At 44.6% G+C, this 18,165-nt stretch overlaps 1 protein-coding gene across 3 annotated transcripts in view; it reads right to left on the bottom strand.

Annotated features, from left to right (window-relative positions):
- The window catches only part of TRIO (trio Rho guanine nucleotide exchange factor), a gene marked incomplete at its 5' end in the record, with an annotated part of 386,192 nt that overhangs the window by 200,066 nt on the left and 167,961 nt on the right, over positions 1-18,165 (bottom strand). For all 3 annotated transcript variants that reach the window (XM_081233199.1, XM_081233200.1, XM_081233198.1), the window contains one exon: positions 14,311-14,502. In XM_081233199.1, the coding sequence (XP_081089325.1) occupies positions 14,311-14,502 (192 nt within the window). The remainder of the gene's footprint in view (positions 1-14,310; positions 14,503-18,165) is intronic.

Below are 18,165 nucleotides of genomic sequence, written 5' to 3'. Positions count from 1 at the left end.
AGCAAACGATATTGAGAAGTAGCTATTTTTTAATGTGGTTTTGAAATAAGCGTGGTTGAGAGACAGTCTAAGAACAAAGCACGGCTGAGCCTCCATCTCAGATGGCACTGACATGAGTTCTCAAACCAGATTCCTGGACTCTGCGGCCGCCCCCCTCCAGCGTAGGTTCTGGCAGCACTGGGGCTGGGCCCAGGAAGCTGCATTTGAAATGACAGCCTCGGGTGGCTCTGTGGTCACCCGTGGGAGCACCTCTGCCCTGCATGAGCGGTTTGGGGCAACCTGGTTCATTCTCCCGTTGTGCATTTGAATCCGTGTTTCCAACTGCTCCGCGCTGCTGGCCATGGAAGGCACAGAAGCCTCGTCCACCTCCTCCCCTCAGCCTCTTGCTACTCCTGGAGCCGTAGTCCAGCCCTCCTGCTTTCCTCTTACATTAAAACGGCAATGGATGATTCCTGAAATCATCTACCTATCATTAGGAAGAGCAGGGGGTCCATTTGTCTACCTTTCCAGAAGCAAATACACACAGGAATCAAAGGACACCAAGCGAACGGGGCCGAAACTCCTCAGCGGTGCCCACTGAATGGAAGGGAGGCTGAGGAATCACTGGGCTCTTCCTACTTGGCACGTAAACGAGGAGAGCGTGGGCTGCAGGCTGCCGTCCTGGGTCGCTGCTGCTACCTACCCTGTCTTCTTCACTGCCACCACCACATCCCAGGACTCATCGATAGCTGAGAAATCACTGCCAAATTTCCTAGGGGGATCCTATCAGCATCCATCGCGGTTAAGCATCACAGGCAAGCAGCAGAAGGCCCAATTAAAGACGCTACTTCAATTAAGCCAAACAGACATCAACATATTTCCCTGGGTTTCTCCTCTTTTACTCTCGTTCCGCGCCGTCTTTCTACTTATCAAGGAATGCAGAGGGTGACTATTTAATGCAGGGTAACTGACCTGCCAGATAAGAAACGTGCTATAATTCTCTTAAAATATATGTGAGAATAACCTCCCAGGTACTTATGACATTTTTAGGAACTTAAAATAGACAAGTCACCTGAATAATAATTGTTTATAAAAATCCCTTTATTATTAATGTATTGGCTCAAAAAAACACCTGTATGCAAATCCTAGGGCTCGAAACTAATTCCCAGGGCATTAAGTGTCAGCTGATAGCATGTGGTTTCTGACGGCTTCAAACATGACTAAACGGATGCAGGCCCAGGGGAAGGTCCTCAGTACCCTCCTCTACAGCTCCTCCTGACACCACCACAGCAATGGACATAGTAAGAAAATTCCTTATACCTCTCCCCCTCTGCATGAAGACACTTATGACTACTTAGGCATATGTCTAAGTATTTCTTGGATGGAGTGTCCTACAATTAGGTCAAGTTGATGATTATAAGCATTCTTGATCTCGATTTAACTCTATCTTCTTCCATTACTGCATGTGACGCCGACTCTTAAATTACTGTAAACCTTTTTCAAATACAAAATTGACTGAGGTTAACCATCAACATTAATCAATCACCAGGTCGGGCTTCCCTGGTGGCGCAGTGGTTGAGAGTCCGCCTGCCGATGCAGGGGACACGGGTTCGTGCCCCGGTCCGGGAAGATCCCACATACTGCGGAGCGGCTGGGCCTGTGAGCCATGGCCGCTGAGCCTGCGCGTCCGGAGCCTGTGTTCCGCAACGGGAGAGGCCACAACAGTGAGAGGCCCGCGTACCGCAAAAAAAAAAAAAAAAAAAAATCACCAGGTCAAGTCAGCAATTAACTGCTCCTGCACACTGGCCACTACAAAACACCCAAAACAAAGCCGAGGTGAACATATTCTTAAGGAGAGGATAAAATGCTTCTGATGTAACAAGGTGAAAACAAGTTTTGGTTACACAACACTTCACAATAAGCAGAAGTGTCAGACTAATATATTACTGTACCAAGAAGACCACTAAAATATATTCAACCCCAGCTTTTGAAGCTATCGGTAAAGAGAAACATTTGAGCAGTTTTATGTATGCCTGTAGTTACTTAACTTCCTTATAATTTCTTAAAGTATCTGGAGAAATATTGATTATATTCACCTGCAGAAACATAGACCAGTTCTAAAAACATAGGGCAGAACAGCTTGTAACACAGAAATCTTGTGGAACAAGGACTCTGCACATCTAAATTCACTCGATTAAAATACCCCAACGACAGAAATAAACCTGGCCATGGTTTTTACGTGGACTTTTGCACAAGCACAATTTTTGTCTTTTATTTCTAAGATGGCAACCTTAGACTCTAAAGGGCAAGCTCCAGTCCCTGAATGCTTTCTGAAAGGCTCAACACCCGAAAGAGATCGGAGCCAGAGCAGCAATCCCTATCTGGAGAGTCAAGGAAGAGGATGTTAACAGGCATTCCACAAAGAAAAAGCATCCCAGAATCAAGTTTGGGGTCAAAGTTCAACAGGTACCTATAGAATAGAACCTCCTAGAGCCTATTAATATAATGTGCCCTGTGAATATGGGAGGGGGAGGGACGCTGGTGTGTTTGCTCAGAAACCTCTCTGACCACTTTACTACACACCCTCTACACACACACGCACACACCTCTCTTACCATCCTGACAAATATGTTTTGGGCTTGGAACACCAGGGGAATGTCCAGCACAGAGCCTGACACTTTCTGAAGGACAACAGAAAGTGGCTGCTGTACTCTAGCGAGATCAGAGCACCAGTTGAGTCTGTGATGCTTTAAATGCTCAAATGTGGACCAAAATGTGTCTCGCCAGCCAGGGGAATGTCCAGCACAGAGCCTGACACTTCCTGAAGGACAACAGAAAGTGGCTGCTGTACTCTAGTGAGATCAGAGCACCAGTTGAGTCTGTGATGCTTTAAATGCTCAAATGTGGACCAAAATGTGTCTCGCCAGCCTGGGGGTAGAGGCAGGAGAGTGCAAGGGAATTCAAGGCTTCTCTGGATTCAAACCAGGAACCGGCTTCAGAGCTGAGGATTCTGATGCTCAGCAGAAAGGTCACTTCAGTGCTGCTGAGTAGGAGATGACCGGTTTGCAAAAGTGAGGCAGGCAGACAAGGGAAGAGTGATTAATACAAAAGCTTTAAAAGGAGAGCCTGAATAATTAATGAGCAAACTTATTTTCAGAAGCATTTATTCCGCTGCTGTCCATCTGCTGCGAGCAGGGGCTTCCAATGTGCCAGGATCACCCAACCTAGTGAATTTCATGCCCAACAGGAGCGCCTGATGGAGCATTAGCTGAGCACAGGCGGTTACACCGATTCAGGAGACAAAGGGACAGAAACTTCCCAGAAGGTAAATGTTTAAAATACTTACTTAGGGGGATTTTCTCCTCTTTGGAAAAATTAAGACTGGTTGAATTTTATACCGATAATACATATATGAATTCAAAATTCAGAGTTTCCTTTCTTATTTCTAATTTCCTTGCTTCTGCTTTCATTTCTAGGAGATATTACCCTACTTTTTCTTTTTCTTTCATCATTTCTACTCCCTGAGTATGAATAAACACACTCGCTCTCCTGGTTCCTTTAAGGGAGATGGGCTCCCTTCTCGGCCCAGCAAAGTCACAGAAGGGATGATGCATTTTCTTCTTGTGAATCCAGGTCTCATGGCTCCAACAGAGTAAACTGGAGAAGACAGGTTCAATCTGAACCAAAATATGCCAATGATCACTCTAAGTACCTTCCACCTGTTTTCATTAGTATCTTTTTCTTTCATGTATACAGATATATATTCTAATCCCTTTCTATCACATGAGAATCTTGTTTTTGTTTTACTACAAGCCAAGAATTAGACCTATGCTTTTAACAAAGTGAAATGACATTAAAATGGGAACAATTACATGTGTACCATTTGCCTTAAAAACTCAAAAGGGAATACGGATACAGTATTTGTAATATTTTCCTCTAAATTTCAACCCAGACATATGATAAAATTATCCAGATGATAACTATGATATATTCAAAGTAAATGTTACTTCTAAAATTTTTTATGGAACGTGAAATTTTTTTTTTTTTCGGTACGCGGGCCTCTCACTGTTGCGGCCTCTCGCGTTTCAGAGCACGGGCTCCAGACGCGCAGGCTCAGCAGCCATGGCTCACAGGCCCAGTCGCTCCGCGGCATGTGGGATCTTCCCGGACCGGGGCACGAACCCGCGTCCCCTGCATCGGCAGGAGGACTCTCAACCACCGCGCCACCAGGAAAGCCCGAACGTGAAATTTTATAAGAAAATAAATCTAAGTGCTTTGTTTGTGAAACAGTGTGGTGTCAGGTCAAGAGCAAAAGACTCTCCTAGACCTTGAAGAAAGTCCCAGCTTGGGTAAATCACTCCCCAAACGGAATATAAGGCCATGAACACCATCAGTCCCATGTCCTTCACTGGGCTGATTTAAGGATGAAATGAGATTGCGTATTAAAGGGCTTTGTAAATTTCAAAGAGCTATACAAGTCCTGGTTACTTTGGTTTTGGCTATTATCTGATTATAGAGGCCCACAGAGTCATGGATAAAAGGAGCCGATGAGATTTATGGTTCACTCTGAAGGTAAACCATTAGCAGCACTAACAATTTCTGCAGTGATGGAAACGCCCATCTGTGCTGTTGAGGCCACCAGCCACCAGCCACAGGCTGCTACTGAGCATCTGAAATGTGGATACTGTGACTAAGGAGGTGAAGTTTAATTCTTTTTTTTAAAAATAAATTTATTTATTTATTTTTGGTTGTGTTGGGTCTTTGTTGCAGTGGATGGGCTTCTCATTGCGGTGGCTTCTCTTTGTGATGGAGCACAGGCTCTAGGCATGTGGGCTTCAGTAGTTGTGGAACGTGGGCTCAGTAGTTGTGGCTCGCAGGCTCAGTAGTTGCGGTGCACAGGCTTAGTTGCTCTGCAGCATGTGGAATCATCCTGGACCAGGGCTCAAACCCATGTCCCCTGCATTGGCAGGCGGATTCTTAACCACTGCACCACCAAGGAAGTCCCTAATTCTATTTTTAAATTATTTTATTAATATATTTTATTTAACTTTAAGTAATTTCAATAGCCGCATGTGGTGACTGGCTAACATACTGGACAGTGCAGCTCTCATAATTTTTTTAAATACTGAAAATTGGAGATTTTAAGGTGTAGTAAAATCAAATCACTTTAATTCTTTGATTTATAAAAAGGTAATTCTAACAAGTGTGCTATGAAGCTTCTTAATATAAAGGGATATAACACATGACCAAACAAAGTGGAGGCTGGAGCCGTAGACACTGTCTACTGGTGAAACCAGTAACCTTCTGGTCGTGTCTCCATTTCTGCAAACTGACGTTCTGATCCTGTGCATACCCTCACTGGGGATGAGGTTGGGAGAGAATGAATGGCCAAGACACCTCTGGAAGCAGAGTCTACGAAACGTCATTCTCATCTAGTGTGAACCCCAAGATTTACGTTTATAAAACCACAAACGAACATGAGTGAGATGTGAAGAGATTATAACTGCTGAAATTGTTGTCCTCTCACTCAACACAAATATCTGGAAAGGAAGAAAAAGCAGAAAACACCTCCAAAGGATGAAGAAATTGGAAGGGAATGACTGGATTCTAAAAGGACTGAGCTAATACGAGACTGGGTTTCAGTCTTTATAAGGGCCCTGAACCAAGATGGCGGAGTAGAAGGACGAGCTCTCACTCCCTCCTGTGAGAAGACCAGAATCCCAACTAACTGCTGAACAATCATTGACAGGAAGACACTGGAACTCACCAAAAAAGATATCCCACATCCAAAGACAAAGGAGAAGCCACAATGAGATGGTAGGAGGAGCGCAATCACAGTAAAATCAAATCCTGCAACCACTGGGTGGGTGACTCACAGACTGGAGAACACTTATACCACAGAAGCCCACCCACTGGAGTGAAGGTTCTGAGCGCCACATCAGGCTTCCCAACCTGGGGGTCTGGCAACAGGAGGAGGAATTCCTAGAGAATCAGACTTTGAAGGCTAGTGGGATTTGATTGCAGGACTTCAACAGGACTGGTGGAAACAGAGACTCCACTCTTGGAGGGCACACACAAAGTAGTGTGTGCATCGGGACCCAGGGGAAGGAGCAGTGACCCTAGGGGAGACTGAACCAGACCTACCTGCTAGAGTTGGAGGGTCTCCGGCAGGAGCTGGGGGAGGCTGTGGCCAAGGACGCTGGCAGGGACAAAGACACTTGCAGCAGAACTTCTGGGAAGTACTCCTTGGCGTGAGCCCTCCCAGAGTCCACCATTAGTCCCACCAAAGAGCCCAGGTAGTCTCCAGTGTTGGGTTGCCTCAAGGCAAACAACCAACAGGGAGGGAACCCAGCCCCACCCATCAGCAGTCAAGCAGATTAAAGTTTTACTGAGCTCTGCCCACCAGAGCAACACCCAGCTCTACCCACCACCAGTCCCTCCCATCAGGAAGCCTGCACAAGCCTCTTAGATAGCCTCATCCACCAGAGGGCAGACAGCAGAAGCAAGAAGAACTACAGTCCTGCAGCCTGTGGAACAAAAACCACATTCACAGAAAGATAGACAAGATGAAAAGGCAGAGGGCTATGTACCAGATGAAGGAACAAGATAAAACCCCAGAAAAACAACTAAATAAAGTGGAGATAGGAAACCTTCCAGAAAAAGAATTCAGAATAATGATAGTGAAGATGATCCAGGACCTCGGAAAAAGAATGGAGGCAAAGATTGAGAAGATGTAAGAAATGTTGAACAAAGACCTACAAGAATTAAAGAACAAACACCTAGAAGAATTAAAGGACAAACAAACACAGATGAACAACACAGTTACTGAAATCAAAAATACACTAGAAGGAATCAATAGCAGAATAACTGAGGCAGAAGAACGGATAAGTGACCTGGAAGACAGAATGGTGGAATTCACTGCCACAGAACAGAATAAAGAAAAAAGAAAGAAAAGAAATGAAGACAGCCTAAGAGACCTCTAGGATAACATTAAACACAGCGACATTCGCATTATAGGGGTCCCAGAAGGAGAAGAAAGAGAGAAAGGACCCAAGAAAATATCTGAAGAGGTTATAGTTGAAAACTTCCCTAATATGGGAAAGGAAATAGCCACCCAAGTCCAGGAAGCGCAGCGAGTGCCATACAGGATAAACCCAAGGAGAAACACGCCATGACATGTAGAAATCAAACTGGCAAAAATTAAAGACAAAGAAAAATTACTGAAAGCAGCAAGGGAAAAATGGCAAATAACATACAAGGGAACTCCCATAAGGTTAACAGCTGATTTCTCAGCAGAAACTCTACAAGCCAGAAGGCAGTGGCATGATATACTTAAAGTGATGAAAGGGAAGAACCTACAACCAAGATTACTCTACCCAGCAAGGATCTCATTCAGATTCGATGGAGAAATCAAAAGCTTTACACACAAGCAAAAGCTAAGAGAATTCAGCACCACCAAACCAGCTCTACAACAAATGCTAAAGGAACTTCTCTAAGTGGGAAACACAAGAGAAGAAAAGGACCTACACAAACAAACCAAAAACAATTAAGAAAATGGTCATAGGAACATACGTATCAATAATGACCTTAAACGTGAATGGATTAAATGCTCCAACCAAAAGACACAGGCTCGCTGAATGGATACAAAAACAAGACCCATATATATGCTGTCTGAAAGAGACCCACTTCAGATTTAAGGACACATACAGACTGAAAGTGAGGGGATGGAAAAAGATATTCCATGCAAATGGAAATCAAAAGAAAGCTGGAGTAGCAATACACATATCAGATAAAATAGACTTTAAAATAAAGAATGTTACAAGAGACAAGGAAGGACACTACATAATGATCAAGGGATCAATCTAAGAAGATGTAACAATTATAAATATATATGAACCCCACATAGGAGCACCTCAATACATAAGGCAACTGCTAACAGCTATAAAAGAGGAAACTGACAGTAACACAATAACAGTGGGGGACTTTAACGCCTCACTTACACCAATGGACAGATCATCCAAAATGAAAATAAATAAGGAAACAGAAGCTTTAAATGACACAATAGACTAGATAGATTTAATTGATATTTACAGGACATTCCATCCAAAAACAGCAGATTACACTTTCTTCTCAAGTGCCCACAGAACATTCTCCAGGATAGATCACATCTTGGGTCACAAATTAAGCCTCAGTAAATTTAAGAAAATTGAAATCATATCAAGCATCTTTTCTGACCACAACACTATGAGATTAGAATTCAATTACAGGGAAAAAACCCATAAAAAACACAAACACATGGAGGCTAAACAATACACTACTAAATAACCAAGAGATCACTGAAGAAATCAAAGAGGAAATCAAAAAATACCCAGAGACAAAGGACAATGAAAACACGACGATCCAAAACCTATGGGATGCAGCAAAAGCAGTTCTAAGAGGGAAGTTTATAGCTATACAAGCCTACCTCAAGAAACAAGAAAAATCTCAAATAAACAATCTAACCTTACACCTAAAGGAACTAGAGAAAGAAGAACAAACAAAACCCAAAGGTAGCAGAAGGAAAGAAATCATAAAGATCAGAACAGAAATAAATGAAATAGAAACAAAGAAAACAATAGCAAATATCAATAAAACTAAAAGCTGGTTCTTTGAGAAGATAAAGAAAATTGATAAACCATTAGCCAGACTCATCAAGAAAAAGAGGGACAGGACTCAAATCAATAAAATTAGAACTGAAAAGGGAGAAGTTACAAAAGACACCGCAGAAATACACAACATCCTAAGAGACTACTACAAGCAACTCTATGCCAACAAAATGGACAACCTGGAAGAAACGGACAAATTCTTAGAAAGGTATAACCTTCGAAGATTGAACCAGGAAGAAGCAGAAAATATGGACAAACCAATCACAAGTAATGAAACTGAAACTGTGATTAAAAATCTTCCAACAAACAAAAGTCCAGGACCAGATGGCTTCACAGGTGAATTCTATCAAACATTTAGAGAAGAGCAAACACCCATCCTTCTCAAACTCTTCCAAAAAACTGTGGAGGAAGGACAACTCCCAAACTCATTCTACAAGGCCACAATCACCTCGATACCAAAACTAGACAAAGATACTACAAAAAAAGAAAATTACAGCCAATATCATTGATGAATATAGATGCAAAAATCCTCAACAAAATACTAGCAAACCGAATCCAACAACATGTTAAAAGGATCATACACCACGATCAAGTGGGATTTATCCCAAGAATGCAAGGATTCTTCAGTATACACAAATCAATCAATGTGATACACCATATTAACAAACTGAAGAATAAAAACCATATGATCATCTCAATAGATGCAGAAAAAGCTTTTGACAAAATTCAACGCCCATTTAGGATAAAAACTCTCCAGAAAGTTGGCATAGAGGGAACCTAACTCAACATAATAAAGGTCACATATGACAAACCCACAGCAAACATCATTCTCAATGGTGAAAAACTGAAACCATTTCCTCTAAGATCAGGAACAAGATAAGGATGTCCACTCTCACCACTATCATTCAACATAGTTTGGAAGTCCTAGCCACAGCAATCAGAGAAGAAAAAGAAATAAAAGGAATACAAATTGGAAAAGAAGAAGTAAAACTGTCACTGTTTGCAGATGACATGACACTATACATAGTGAATCCTAAAGATGCCACCAGAAGACTGCTAGAGCTAAACAATGAATTTGGTAAAGTAGCAGGATACAAAATTAATGCACAGAAATCTCTTGCATTCCTATACACTAATGATGAAAAATCTGAAAGAGAAATTAAGGAAACACTCCCATTTGCCACTGCAACAACAAGAATAAAATACCTAGGAATAAACCTACCTAAGGAGACAAAAGACTTGTGTGCAGAAAACTGTAAGACACTGATGAAGGAAATTAAAGATGATACCAACAGATGGAGAGATATACCACGTTCTTGGACTGGAAGAATCAATACTGTGAAAATGACTATACTACCCAAAGCAATCTACAGATTCAATGCAATCCCTATCAAATTACCAATGGCATTTTTTACAGAACTAGAACAAAAAATCTTATAATTTGTATGGAGACAATAAAGATCCCAAAGAGCCAAAGCAGTCTTGAGGGGAAAAAAACGGAGCTGAAGGAACCAGACTCCCTGACTTCAGACTGTACTACAAAGGTACAGTAATCAAGACAATATGGTACTGGCACAAAAACAGAAACATAGATCAATGGAACAAGATAGAAAGCCCAGAGATAAACCCACTCACCTATGTTCAACTAATCTATGACAAAGGAGGCAAAGATACACAATGGAGAAAAGACAGTCTCTTCAATAAGTGGTGCTGGGAAAACTGGACAGCTACATGTAAAAGAATGAAATTAGAACACTCCCTAACACCATACACAAAAATAAACTCAAAATGGATTAGAGACCTAATTGTAAGTCCATACACTATAAAACTCTTAGAGGAAAACACAGGAAGAACACTCTTTGACATAAATCACAGCAAGATCTTTTTTGATCCACCTCCTAGAGTAATGGAAATAAAAATAAACAAATGGGACCTAATGAAACTTCAAAGCTTTTTCACAGCAAAGGAAACCATAAACAAGACAACCCTCCGAATGGGAGAAAATATTTGCAAACGAATCAACGGACAAAGGATTAATCTCCAAAATACATAAACAACTCATGCAGCTCAATATTAAAGAAACAAACAACCCAATCCAAAAATGGGCAGAAGACCTAAATAGACATTTCTCCAAAGAAGACATACAGATGGCCAAGAAGCACATGAAAAGATGCTCAACGTCACTAATTATTAGTGAAATGCAAATCAAAACTATAAGAGGTATCACCTCACACCAGTTAGAATGGGCATCATCAGAAAATCTACAAACAACAAATGCTGGAGAGAGTGTGGAGAAAAGGGAACCCTCCTGCACTGTTGGTGGGAATTTAAATTGATACAGCCACTATGGAGAAAAGTATGGAGGTTCCTTAAAAAACTAAAAATAGAATTACCATATGATCCAGCAATCCCACTACTGGGCATATACCCAGAGAAAACCGTAATTCCAAAAGACACATGCACCCCAATGTTCACTGCAGCACTGTTTACAATAGCCAGGTCATGGAAGCCACCTACTTGCCCATCGACAGACGAATGGATAAAGAAGATGTGGTACATATATACAATGGAATATTACTCAGCCATAAAAGGAACGAAATTGGGTCATTTGTTGAGACGTGGATGGATCTAGAGACTGTCCTACAGAGTGAAGGAAGTCAGAAAGAGAAAAACAAATATCGCATATTAACACTTATATGTGGAATCTAGAAGAATGGTACAGATGAACCGGTTTGCAGGGCAGAAATAGAAACACAGATGTAGAGAACTAACGTATGGACACCAAGGGGGTAAAGTGGCAGGGGGTGGGGTGGGGGTGTGATGAATTCGGTGATTGGGATTGACATGTATACACTGATGTGTATAAAACTGATGACTAATAAGAACCTGCTGTATAAAAAAATAAAATTAAATTCAAAAATTTTAAAAAAACCCACAAACGAACACCAACAGAAGAACACACCACAGAGACAGGAGCAGGCTGGGCGCACAGCACACACCCCTCCAAAGCCGAGTTGTCATCCTTCCGGGAAGGCTGCTTCCTTCAGTGGCACCATTAACCACAGGGTCACAGGGTCTGTCACCCTAATCAGATTTAAATTCTTAATGAGAACTGGATGAGGGTCAAAGGGGTGGCTGTGATGGAAACCTTATTTATCATATCCAGGTTCTGGTCCGTTCCCTACTGAGTTTATGAGAACAGCTGAAGCATAACTAGAAGACAGAGCATTTTAAAGGAGGGAACAAAGTTAACCTATTCAGAGATCCCTCTCCTGGGAAGAGGAAAACTACTTAGGAGGTGAGATCTTCTTCCGTGCATCTGAATGTCAGTGGAGGGGAAGATACACATTACACCTGTACTTGAGGGTAAGGAAACATTTTCCGAAGCCGACCTACGGTCGGTCCCATCCGGACATTTCGGTTGCCGGGTGCAGGCCACACCGCCTCAGTCAGGGCCCGTGAGAGATGCCGGCCTTTCTCACCAGCCCACTCTCCCTAAGGTCATGCTTGGCATCTTCTCTGGCCACCGATACGCAGGGACTGCGAGCACTGTTAGAGCTCAGGCAGGATCCCACGAAATTCTGTTCCACAGTGTATTCATCTAGTTGCATTTCCTTCAAATCCATAAATGACAGCCATTATTTTATCCAAATAAAAACACCTCAGGCTCTTTCAACTTTGCTGCATGTCTAAAAATTTTTATAATAAAACACTGGGGGGAAAACACCCCATGGCACCCGCAGTTCTACAGTATTTTCAGGTAGGTCAGAGCAGCAATTAATCTTCTGGGTTTATTTGCAATTCTGAAACCTGCCACGGTTAGAGAGATTTTCCCTATGTGTTATTCTGCTTCAGACTTTCCATTATTCCCCCAAGCAGCCTGTCCTTGTTCACCTTTATCCACATCATCTTAAAGGACCTTTCTAGGGGCCCACAAGCAACTCACACACCTCCAGGCCCAGGGGGTGGCTGCAGCCCACACTGTACGTTACCATTCCAGATGGCACACGAGCGGGGGCCACAAAGCTCTTCTCCCACCCACGATAATGTCCAGTGAACAACACACCACGACCTTGACAATGACAGGGACCAGAGGTGGCCACAGGGAAGGGTAGACGGCGCTGCTTTAGGCTGAAGGGGGCTCCTCTTACTTTAATTCAAACTGTTTCTGGGTGGGGGGCTTTGTTTCTCCTTTATCATCAAACTACCGAAGTGCGTACAGTTAGCAGAAAAATCCGACCACTGAAACCTGCCAGTCCGTACTCACAGCTTTCACATGTGACTATTAAGATTTTTTCTTCTATCCCACTCTGTTTCCTCAATTGCTTCACAACTTTAAAGGTTTCTAGAGTTGAGATCACCCATAATTAGCACCTTGTGCAACATTCCAGCTGCCCTGCCAAGACGCCAGGCAAGCTGGGGCCTCTACCTTCCCTTGTTGCCTTCACTCCTCAACAGAGACTGTTTCTAGATTAAAGGGATACTATTTCCTTCTTAGAACCATCAGTGCGAAGCCCTATGCGTGTAGGTTTCCTCCCAGAACTATCCCTGAGGAAGCTCTAGTAGTGTTCTTCCTTTCAATTAAGGCAACCACTTGTGTCTTCCTAGTGGCCCGAAGTTCCTGACCTTTCTTCCTCTATGTCTTGAAAAGGTGTTTCACCACCCAGGCTTCCACCACTAGCATCTGAGTCACAGCAATTCACTTTCCTTTCGCTGTTTTCCAAGCGTGTTCACTGAAGCAGGTTTGCCTGTTTGTGGGCATGTGGGGAGCGTTAAGGGCTCACATCACACGTTCCCTCTGAAATAAGGTACTGTGACCAGTGCATCAGCAGATGAAGCTGATGTGAAGCCGAGTCCATACAAATGACTTAGTGACTGTGAGGGACACTGGAAACCATATCCCAAAGCCACTTTCCCACCGCAGCCCTGGCTGGCAGAGCCTTGCCCCTGCCGGGGAGGCTGAGAACCCAGAACTGCCCTTCCCCGCCCCCCTGAAGCCAGGGTGTGGGCAGGCACCCCTCTCCTGGCCGAGGGGACTGCAGGGAAGCGGGCTGGGCTGGAGGGACCTTCTGAAAACACTGTTGCCCCGAGAAACTGAGAGGACACGACACCGCTATCCTGCACGCGTGGGACACCACAGTAGAGGGGCCGGCGCTGGGGGCTGCAGCACACACCTGGCACCCCCAGGGGATGGCCAGGCCCAGCCAGGAGCCCACCAGCCCTGATACCACTGTGCGGCTGGAACCCCCTATACTTTCCAATTCCCTGTGTTGTGAGACAAGAACTCAACAACCCCTGATGTCTAAACCTGAGAGTCAGGCTTTCTGTTACTTGCTGCCAAAGCATCCTAAGTGGAATTCTCAAGTGATGAGGAGGAGGGACAGGAGGGGATAAAGAACAGCAGTTGCCACTTCCGAGTCCCTACAGCGTACCACGCCCTGTGCAAGGCAGCTAATACGAATGATCGCATTACACCATGCAACGGCCCCTCAAGTCCGTACTTTTCTCTCCACTTTACAGATGAGGAAAGTAAGGGACGAGGAGGTGGAACAGTGTGCCTGAGGTCGCACAGCGGGCTGGGCGCAGCCGTGGACTTCAGCGCCCCAGCGTCCTCCTGGACTCTGCCGTGTGAACACAGGGCTCCGGGGCGGGGGCAGGGGTTGGGGGGGAGGTCCCAGGCACTGACCTTCTCGGCTTTCTGGTGGAAGACAGACGACATGTCCAGCAGAGTGCTGCGCTCGTCCAGGGCGGCCGCGAACGCCTTCCACTCCTGCTCCAGCTGGCTGGCGATCTGCTTGATCTGCTGGGAGGCGTAGTGGCCCGACTCCACCAGGCGGCTGGCCACCGACATGATGCGGTTTATGTTCACGTACACGTTCTGCGAAGGGGGCAGAAAGCGGGGCTGGTCAGGGGAAGGCGCACGGGCCGTCTTTCCCAGCAATGCGGAGAGCGCTTGCTGAAAAGTTACATTTTAAAAGCAGACTCAGCTGGGGGGTAATAGGACATGTGTTTTGCTATTTGGATTTCCATAAACCATAGGTACTGGTTTCAGTTTCTATTTTTAAAACTGCAAAATTACAGGGCTTCCCTGGTGGCGCAGTGGTTCAGAGTCCGCCTGCCGATGCAGGGGACGTGGGTTCGTGCCCCGGTCCAGGAAGATCCCATATGCTGCGGAGCAGCTGGGCCCGTGAGCCATGGCTGCTGAGCCTGCGCGTCTGGAGCCTGTGATCCGCAACGGGCGAGGCCACGACAGTGAGAGGCCCGCGTACGACAAAAAAAAAGAAAAAAAAACCCTGCAAAATTACAGATCAACTAGCTGGGAGGGATACTGTTAGACACGAAGCAGTCACACACACAAGTGGGTGCACACGAATGCACTATGACTCGCTCCTTGGCCTCAAATCCTGAAAAGGGTCCAGATGGCACGCAGTTACCCAGAACTGCAGGAACCCACCACTGCAGTTTGTAACTACTAGAAGCCAGAAACGACAAAGTATGTACTTAGCAACCAGAGGCTGTTTTGTGTGAAAACAAGCTCTCCTTTCTACATAAGGCCAAGTCCTCTTTCTGGTGCCAACAGACAATCTGTAAATGGATTCACATTCACCAAGGAATATGAACTGGGGTGCGAACAGAACAGTGCTGTGTTCAAACTTTAAATCACACTTTTCTCCTGTGTTGCAATCTCTGTCTTCAAGTCCACTAGCTTGCCGCCAAATAAGGGTGAAAGGTTTTAAAAAAAAAAACAAAAGCATTTTTCTTGCAAAAGGAGTTCTCCCCATGGTATTTCCCTTCCCACCTTCAATCTTCTTCAAGGGTCACACGGCAGCAAAGGCAGAGTGAAGAATGCACACCTTCAACAAATCCCCGGCTGCGGCTCCTCATGAACGCATTACGTATTATTTGTCGTGACGCATCACAACCCTGCACCTTGCAATGGGTCTCCCCAAGCGACAGACTCGCCTCTGGCTCCTCCGATTCTTGCCCCTAAATCAAATCTAATTATCCAACTTGCCCAAACGCCTCTACAGTCTTCCTCCTTCCTGCCATGGTCCTCCAGGCCCATCTCCCGCTGGCTTGCACCTGGACCCCTGCATGAGCCTTGTCGCTGTCACCTGGTCTCCAGCCCACCTAAGTAGGCGGCCTAGAGAACGCACTTGTCGTTCTGTGTCTGTACCTTCATGTACTCATTCCTTTCCTCCGCTTCTGACCTAAACCTAAACTAGGTGGAGTCGCCTTTATCTGGGTTTAGAAAGCCAGACGCCCGTCTCGGAGGTACTTCTCTGGGCTGCAGGCTCAAATGAGCTACCACACATCCGGGTGTCTGCAGCGGCAGGGAGGGGGTACTTTGTGAGGCTGTGACAGTCAGTCAAGGCCACAATCCATGGGGAACTGGCCTCACTGCCTCATGTGGCATTAACGCTCTAACTAGCGTCCTCTAGGTCAAGAGCAGTGCCTGCCGTTCTCACATGCATTCTCCCTCTCCGGTGACAGGTGGCCACATGCACTAAGTTTTGCTTCCTCTGTATGCTCAAAGAGGAAAATCTACCCAAAAGGTCTGTTGGGAAGAGCGTCAGCAGATGCCCTCTGTTAGAATCTGGAGAGGAGCTGTCCATTTGGATGGCTCCACTGTGGGTCCCACAGAGGGGAGTGCTTCCCACCTTGACGCTGTTCCAGGGCCCTGGACTGCTTTCATCCCCGCTAACAGACTGTGCTCCACACATAGAGTACTGCTCTATGCTTTATGCCTCGTCCATACCTCTGTCACTTACTGCAGGAGGAAGGAACCACGTGGCACACAGCCCAAATGAGTGTGTACACAAGCACGGCAACATACAAGTGTACAATTCCCTGCGTTAGAAGTACCTCTACCTAGACTCTTACCACCATAGCCTTTAAAAATACCTGTGATAGGAGAATGAGCACGATTGTTGCTGTCCCTTAAAATGCTTTCTTAAAAGATTATCGACTTTGCTTACTGATATCCAGCACTTTCATTTTCTTTGTCAAAAAATGTTGAAAACACTGTAGATAGCACAAGAAAGGGCTGAAGGTTAACAGGCCCCGGTTCTGCATAAATAAGTGTCCTAGACAGATACTGAGGACTCATGGAGGTGTTCGGAACCAGGGGCTGGCAGGCTTGGAAAGCACTCCCAGTAGCTGTCACCACGCAGGGCACAGGGTTACCACATCCTTTTTGAATTAAATTTTTTACTTAGAGAAGTGATAAAAGTGTATCATAGAAAAACAGAAAATATACTTAAACCTAAAAAAAGTCATCCATACTTTTAAGAGTTTCTTACTATAATATACTAAAAATACTAACAGTATTTTTAATTAGATGATAACATCACTGATAATAACTACCATTTATCAAGTACTTACTTTGTGTTCAGCACTCTGCTTAGTGTCTTACACATACAGAGTAAGTAAAATAATGTAACACCCTGTTAGGCAGAGATTATCCCCACTTTAGAGATTAGGAAACGGAGGCTCAAAGAGATTAAACAGACTGCAGGAGTCAGAATTAAAAACTTCTACATTCATAGCACACCGTGCCTGTCTTTCACACGTGCTTCCTCTTCTGCTGATTCCTAAATGTGTCATAGTAATGCTGGGGGAGGGAGAGGACCCTTTCTGGTCATTTCTAGTTTTTACAAAATATATTTTAACATTTCTGGTTTTTAAAGTATGTGATATGGTGGGCTGAATGTGCCTTTCACCATTAGTAGAAGTTTCAGAATATTTTGAAAAATTGATAGGAATTTTTTTAGGAACAAATTCTTCTAAGACGCTTCCCCCAAAGGCCCACAATTGCGTTCTCCTCACCTCTCCCCGGGCTGAATCATTTAACCCCAAAATTCTCTTACCGCAAACTCAAGAACAGTATCAAACTTCTGGGATAGTGTCTATTACAAACACTTTATCGCTGAATCTTAGCTTTGAAACTACCTAAAGTGGAGCACTTTGCAGACTGAACTTTAATTAAATGGCATCTTACTGAACTAATTTAAACGAAGACCCCGTCTGCACATCGTTTCAGTGCTCTTTAACGCACGTGACAAGGCTAAGAGGGTGAATTCTCGTAATTCTGGCTCAAGGTCCACACTAAAACTCCGTCTCTAAGGTGAACATTTCTAGAATAACTCTCTAGAGAAGTAACCATATACCCTACAGAACAATATATAGCTCTACTGCAGTTATATTAACTCCAAAAATGCAATAAGACCGTTATTTAAAATTCATTGTTGGGTTCTTTTGGGGTGTTTGTTTGCACTGTAGTCTCGTAGCTGTCGAATCACAAGCGGCCCAGGGCATCAAAGGGAGCCAAAGGACTCCAGGCAGGCACGGCTGGCGTCCAGACCCGAGTCCTTGCGCTCATCTTGGGAGGAGCGCTCACGTGTGAGGGCAGCTGAGGATGCCCTCCAGGTGAGCAGCAGGCTGGCGTATTCCTTCACCGTGAAGGGCAGGCGGCCAGCAAACTGACACTGGGCTGGTCCGGGAGGCTCGCTCGGCCTCTGAGAAGCTCTTCTGGGCCCCG

Source organism: Mesoplodon bidens (genome assembly GCF_964165515.1).
Source record: "Mesoplodon bidens genome assembly, chromosome: 4".
In the NCBI taxonomy this organism is placed as follows: domain Eukaryota; kingdom Metazoa; phylum Chordata; class Mammalia; order Artiodactyla; family Ziphiidae; genus Mesoplodon; species Mesoplodon bidens.
This window is presented reverse-complemented; position numbering and strand designations above follow the sequence as displayed.